General features: G+C 46.4%; 1 protein-coding gene across 1 annotated transcript in view; it reads right to left on the reverse strand.

The window, feature by feature from the left end:
- Positions 1-2,634, reverse strand: part of LOC134351224 (phosphatidylinositide phosphatase SAC2-like) — a 91,144-nt gene extending 88,510 nt beyond the window's left edge. The window contains exon 1 of the mRNA XM_063057329.1: positions 2,415-2,634. Coding sequence (XP_062913399.1) covers positions 2,415-2,634 — 220 coding nt within the window. The remainder of the gene's footprint in view (positions 1-2,414) is intronic.
- Positions 2,635-6,836: the final 4,202 nt, after the last annotated feature.

Raw genomic sequence — 6,836 nt, forward strand, 5'->3', positions numbered from 1 at the left:
TGCCCTTACACCTCCAGGGTGCATTTATTTTTGCCATTTACAACTTACAGTATATTCATGACTCAGACAAAGGATTAGTGTGTAACATAACACCAACACTGCAGTCTGAAAGAGGAGGTCGCACAGAGGGTACAAGTAAATGGAGACTAATTTCTTTGACAGGAAATTATCAGGAGGATTAAACTGTGGTGAAGATTTTAACTATCTTAACAATCCGAAAGAAAGCTTTTGGCACATTGGCCTTCATAACTCAAAGTACTGAGTACAGGAGATGAATGTTATGCTGAAGTTGTGTAAGACATTGGTGAGGCCTAATTTGGAGTATCGTGTGCAGTTTTGGTCACCTACCTACAGGAAAGATGTAAATAAGTTTGAAAGAGTACAGATAACATTTACAAGGATGTCGCCAGTCTGGAGGACCTGAGTTAGAGGAAAGATTGAATAGGTTAGGACTTTATTCCTTAGAATGTAGAAGGTTAAGAGGAGATTTTATGGAGGTATACAAAATTATGGAGGGTATAGATAGGGTAAATGCAAGCAGGCTTTTCCACTGAGGTTGGGTGGGACCACAACCAGAGGTCATGGTTTAAGGATGAAAGGTGAAAAGTTTTAAGGGGAACATGAGGGGAAGCTTCTTCACTCAAAGGGTGGTGAGAGTGTGGAACAAGCTGCTGGCACAAGTGGTGCATGCAAGTTTGATTTCATAGTCATACTTTATCAATCCCGGGCAAAATTGGTTTTCGTTACAGTTGCTCCAAAAATAATAAATAGTAATAGAACCATAAATAGTTAAGTAGTAATATGTAAATTATGCCAGTAAATTATGAAATAAGTCCAGGACCAGCCTATTGGCTCAGGGTGTCTGACCCTCCAAGGGAGGAGTTGTAAAGTTTGATGGCCACAGGCAGGAATGACTTCCTATGACGCTCTGTGCTGCATCTCAGTGGAAAGAGTCTCTGGCTGAATGAACTCCTGTGCCCACCCAGTACATTATGTAGTGGATGGGAGACATTGACCAAGATGGCATGCAACTTGGACAAGCATCCTCTTTTCAGACACCACCATGAGAGAGTCCAGTTCCATCCCCACAACATCACTGGCCTTATGACATTTTCAGTGTCTAAGAGAAGTTTGGATAGGTACATGGATGGTAGGGATCTGAGGGCTGTGGTCCCTGTGCAGGTCAATGGGAGTAGGCAAAACTGGTTTGGCATGGACTAGATGGGCTGAAGAGCCTTCTTCTGTGCTGTATTTTTCTGTTAATCTATCTAGACACAAGAAATCTCAGATGCTGCAATCTAGGGCAAAACCCCACTAGAAAAACTCAGCAGGCCGAGCAACATCTTTGGAAGAAAAGGGATGGCCAAGATTTTGTTTACTACATCGGTTCTGGAATCATGCAGCTCAAATCAGAGCTTTCGGCCCACTATGTCCACACTGTCCATCAGGAGTTCACCTTTATTAACCCTATTCACCAGACTTGGTCTATAGCCTGCCGGACTTTGGTGATTTAAGTGCTCCACTATATATTTTGTGAATGTTCTGAAAGTCTCCATTGCCCATAGTAGCATTAGTAGTACTAGTAGAGGTAGCACTAATACTAATAGCAGCAGTACTAATAGTTGTGCTAGTACTAATATTAGTACCAGTAGTGGCAACAGCAGCATTAGAGGCAATCCAAAGGAGCTTTCTCTGACTAAGTCCTTGGATGACAGAGTTGCCTTATCAAGAGAGGCTAACAGTTTGTAATCTAGGAAAATGAGGGACTACTTTACTGAATGATACCAGATCTTGAGGAGGTGTGACAGGGTAGATGCTGAGATGGTTAGAGCCGATGGGACATTGTACAGCATAACCAGTGGTCATACGAGGTACACAGAGATCTTTCTTCGCACTGAAGGCAGCAAACTTTTTGGAATTCTCCACCCCAGATGGTTATGGAATCTAGATCATTGGGGTAGAGATTATTAAAGAGGCAGATACATTTTTGAAAGGTTTGGAAATTAAGGATTGTGGGGTACCCTCACGATATATGACCTGATAATAAAACCTGATTCGGGAACTCACACAGAAGAAGAGATGAGGCCTGGAGATAGACAGGCTGGGTAGAATTGAAGGGCCGAGCGGCCTACTCCTGCTCCTATTTTCTCGTCTTCTTGACTGCATAATCTAGCCTGACCCAACCAACACAGCTCCCCTCCACATCCTAGGCAAACAAGAGGCTGTTCTAAATAGACAGCGCCAGATAACGGAGGAAACGCTGGAGAACTCAACAGGTCAGGCAACATCCACGGAGAGAAATGAACAACCGGCATTTCGAGGGATTGAGGGTGGGATGGAAGGCGGAGACGGGGGTGAAATCCACGGAAGATATATTTCTGCAGACCTGGTTCCGGGCCGTGGTCGCAACTCACCTGCTTTGATCTCCATGCTGCCGCTGGACCGGCTGCAGGACAGGCAGCTGTCGGCCCCCCGTACCGTGTACTCGGTCCGCGACTGGAACAGCTCCATCCGACCCAGCAATGAACCAACCCACCCCCGGCCCCGTTCCCCCTCTGCCGGACCCTCCAGGTCCCCGCGACCGTTGGAGCCAGTGCCAGTGGCCGAGTTTCCAATGAAAACATGTTCCAGCATCAAGGCGCATTCCACGTTCGGGAACTCGCAGCCCTCCGTTCCCGAACGCTGTACCACACACGCACCGCTTTCCCCACAACAAAATCAAAATTTCAGCCTCAATGTCTCATACAGCACAGAAACAGACCCTTCTTCCCAACTCGCCTCCGCCGGATTCATCTGCTTCCAGTGTCACAAGGCAGAGAAACTGACCCTTCGGCCCAACTCATCCGTGCCAGCCACCTAAGCTGGACCCGTTTGCCTGTGTTCGGCCATATCTCTCGCAACTTCCCTGTCCACGTCTTCTAATAGTTATACCCTCCACTACCACAACCTCTGGAAACTGTTCATTTACTTATTTATAGACATACAGTGCGGAATTTGCCCTTCCCGCCTTTAGAGCTGCACCGCCCAGCAACCCCCGATTTAACCCCAGCCTAATCACGGGACAATTTACAATGGCCAATTAACTTGCTGACCGCTGTGTTTTTGGACTGTTGGAGAAAACCAGAGCACCTGGAGAAAACTCACACAGTCATGGGGAGAAGGTCCGTACTCCTTGCAGACAGCGGCGGGAAACTAACCTGGGCTGCTGGTACCGTAAAGCGTGGTTGTAACCACTACGTCACCGTGCTGCCCCAAAGTTGCCCACAGTTACCACTCTCAAGGTGAAATTTCCCCTCGGATCACACAGTTAAATACTTCACCTCTCACCTTATTAACTATGACCCTCAGTCTTGGGCACCCCTGAGCGGCCTCAATGACTACAGACTGATGGCATTGACCTCCCACATCATGAAGACCCTGGAGAGACTTGTTCTGGAGATGCTCCAGCCTATGGTTAGGCCACACTTAGATCCCCTCCAGTTCGCCTACCAGCCCCAACTAGGAGTTGAGGATGCCATCATCTACCTGCTGAACCATGTCTACGTCCACCTGGACGAGCCAGCGAGCACTGTGAGGGTCATGTTTTTTGACTTCTCCAGTGCGCTCAACACCATCCGCCCTGCTCTGCTGGGGGAGAAGCTGACAGCGATGCAGGTGGATGCCTTCCTGGTGTCGTGGATTCTTAATTACCTGACTGGCAGACCACAGTACGTGTGCTTGCAACACTGTGTGTCCGACAGTGATCAGCAGCACTGGAGCTCCACAGGGGACTGTCTTGTCTCCCTTTCTCTTCACCATTTACACCTCGGACTTCAACTACTGCACAGAGTCTTGTCATCTTCAGAAGTTTTCTGATGACTCTGCCATAGTTGGATGTATCAGCAAGGGAGATGAGGCTGAGTACAGGGCTACAGTAAGAAACTTTGTCACATGGTGTGAGCAGAATTATCTGCAGCTTAATGTGAAAAAGACTAAGGAGCTGGTGGTAGACCTGAGGAGAGCTAAGGCACTGGTGACCCCTGTTTCCATCCAGGGGGTCAATGTGGACATGATGGAGGATTACAAATACCTGAGGATACGAACTGACAATAAACTGGACTGGTCAAAGAACACTGAGGCTATCTACAAGAAGGGTCAGAGCCGTCTCTATTTCCTGAGGAGACTGAGGTCCTTTAACATCTGTCGTTACGATGCTGAGGATGTTCTACGAGTCTGTGGTGGCCAGTGCAATCATGTTTGCTGTTGTGTGCTGGGGCAGCAGGCTGAGGGTAGCAGACACCAACAGAATCAACAAACTCATTCGTAAGGCCAGTGATGTTGTGGGGATGGAACTGGACTCTCTGATGGTGGTGTCTGAAAAGAAGATGCTGTCCAAGTTGCTTGCCATCTTGGACAATGTCTTCCATCCACTACATAATGGACTGGTTGGGCACAGGAGTACATTCAGCCAGAGACTTATTCCACCGAGATGCAACACTGAGCGTCATAGGAAGTCATTCCTGCCTGTGGCCATCAAACTTTACAACTCCTCCCTTGGAGGGTCAGACACCCTGAGCCAATAGGCTGGTCCTGGACTTATTTCCTGGCATAATTTACATATTACTATTTAATTATTTATGGTTTTATTACTATTTAATTATTTAAGGTGCAACTGTAACGAAAACCAATTTCCCTCGGGATCAATAAAGTATGACTATGACTATGAATGGATTGTTACCATCCTTAATCGATGGGCTGAATGGCCTAATTCTACTCCTATGTCTTATGATCTTATCTATACTACCCTAATTTAAAACTCCTCAAAAAGGTCACCACTCATTCTCCTACGTTCCAAGAAATAAAACCACATCTTTTGTAAATAACTCGAGTGCCACTAAATGTACTAAAATGTACTTTAGTACATTTTTCCCACTACTTCTGCTGACACAACATTCTTTCCCCCATTCTGCTGTTTTGCACTGGGCATTGTATTTATTATTTATCGTGTATACTGTTCACCGTGTGAGCTTCATTGCACCCTGGCGCACATGACAATAAACTCATCTATCCTTCTCTGCTGCTGGCTCTGGGCTAACAGGTCTGCAGTTCTCTGCTGTTCTCCCCTCATTTCTTCTCTAAACACGCCAAGCAGTGGAGAGCTTAGTGATCACCTCATTAGTTCAATGGTCCCTTGAACCCACACCGCTCTATTCTTTCATCTCAGAGCTATCGACAAACAATTAGACAGAAACTGCCCATCACAGACATGTGTTCATCAAAGGAGCCTTCATACTGTTCCACATTTAATGACATGGTAGATAACTCATTTTTTCATGACCCCAAACCCCCCAGAAAGCCCTTGGTTAATAAAAATATGTCCCCCAGGTTTCATTTCCCTTCCTTTCACACATGATAGAATAATTCAGACATCATGCAAACAGACAGGGAACGGAGGGTTATAGATGACATGCAGGCAGATGTAGTTTAAATTAGCATTATTGTTGGCACAGACATTGATCCTAAAGGTCTTGTTACTCTCCTGTATTGTTCGATATTCTGAATACTCAGCAGGGATATTGACTTGTTTATTCACTGTGTCTATATCGTTCCTATCTATACTAATCTAATATTACTCATACTAATGCAAACACGAGGAAATCTGCAGATGCTGGAATTTCAAGCAACACACATAAAAGTTGCTGGTGAACGCAGCAGGCCAGGCAGCATCTCTAGGAAGAGGTGCAGTCGACGTTTCAGGCCGAGACCCTTCATCAGGACTAATTGAAAGAAAAGCTAGTAAGAGATTTGAAAGTGGGAGGGGGAGGGGGAGATCCAAAATGATGGGAGAAGACAGGAGGGGGAGGGATGGAGCCAAGAGCTGGACAGGAGATTGGCAAAAGGAATATGAGAGGATCATGGGACAGGAGGCCTAGCGAGAAAGAAAGGGGGAGGGGGAAGCCCAGAGGATGGGCAAGTGGTATTGTGAGAGGGACAGAGGGAGATAAAAGTGAGAGAGAGAGAAAAAGAATGTGTGTATATAAATAAATAAATAACAGATGGGGTACAAGGGCGAGGTGGGGCATTAGCGGAAGTTTGAGAAGTCAATATTCATGCCATCAGGTTGGAGGCTACCCAGATGGAATATAAGATGTTGTTCCTCCAACCTGAGTGTAGCTTCATCTTTACAGTAGAGGAGGCCGTGGATAGACATATCAGAATGGGAATGGGATGTGGAATTAAAATGTGTGGCCACTGGGAGATCCTGCTCTTTCTGGCAGACAGAACATAGGTGTTCAGCAAAACGATCTCCCAGTCTGCGTTGCCTCCAATATATAGAAGGCCGCATCGATTCCGTCTGGGTAGCCTCCAACCTGATGGCATGAACATTGACTTCTCAAACTTCCGCTAATGCACCACCTCCCCCTCGTACCCCATCCGTTATTTATATACACAAACATTCTTTTTCTCCTTTTCTCCCTCTGTCCCTCTCACTATACCCCTTGCCCATCCTCTGGGCTTCCCCCTCCCTCCCTCTCTCCCCCTCCCACTTTCAAATCTCTTACTAGCTCTTCTTTCAAAGGGTCTTGGCCCAAAAGGTCGACTGTACCTCTTCCTAGAGATGCTGCCTGGCCCGCTGCATTCACCAGTAACTTTTATGTGTGTTACTCATACTAATACTAATTTTCTAGCTTCTAACTGGCCTCGAGGGTAGACATTGTTTGTGGATAACATAACCTATTCTCAACATGGACAGCGAGGAAGGCTATCAAAGCTGGCAGTGGGCTCTGGACCTGCTGAAAAAAAGAGCGCTGAAAGTTAATGCAGACAAGTGTGAGGCTGGGAGGACTAATCAGATA

The sequence above is a fragment of the Mobula hypostoma genome, chromosome 8 (assembly GCF_963921235.1).
Source record: "Mobula hypostoma chromosome 8, sMobHyp1.1, whole genome shotgun sequence".
NCBI lineage: Eukaryota > Metazoa > Chordata > Chondrichthyes > Myliobatiformes > Myliobatidae > Mobula > Mobula hypostoma.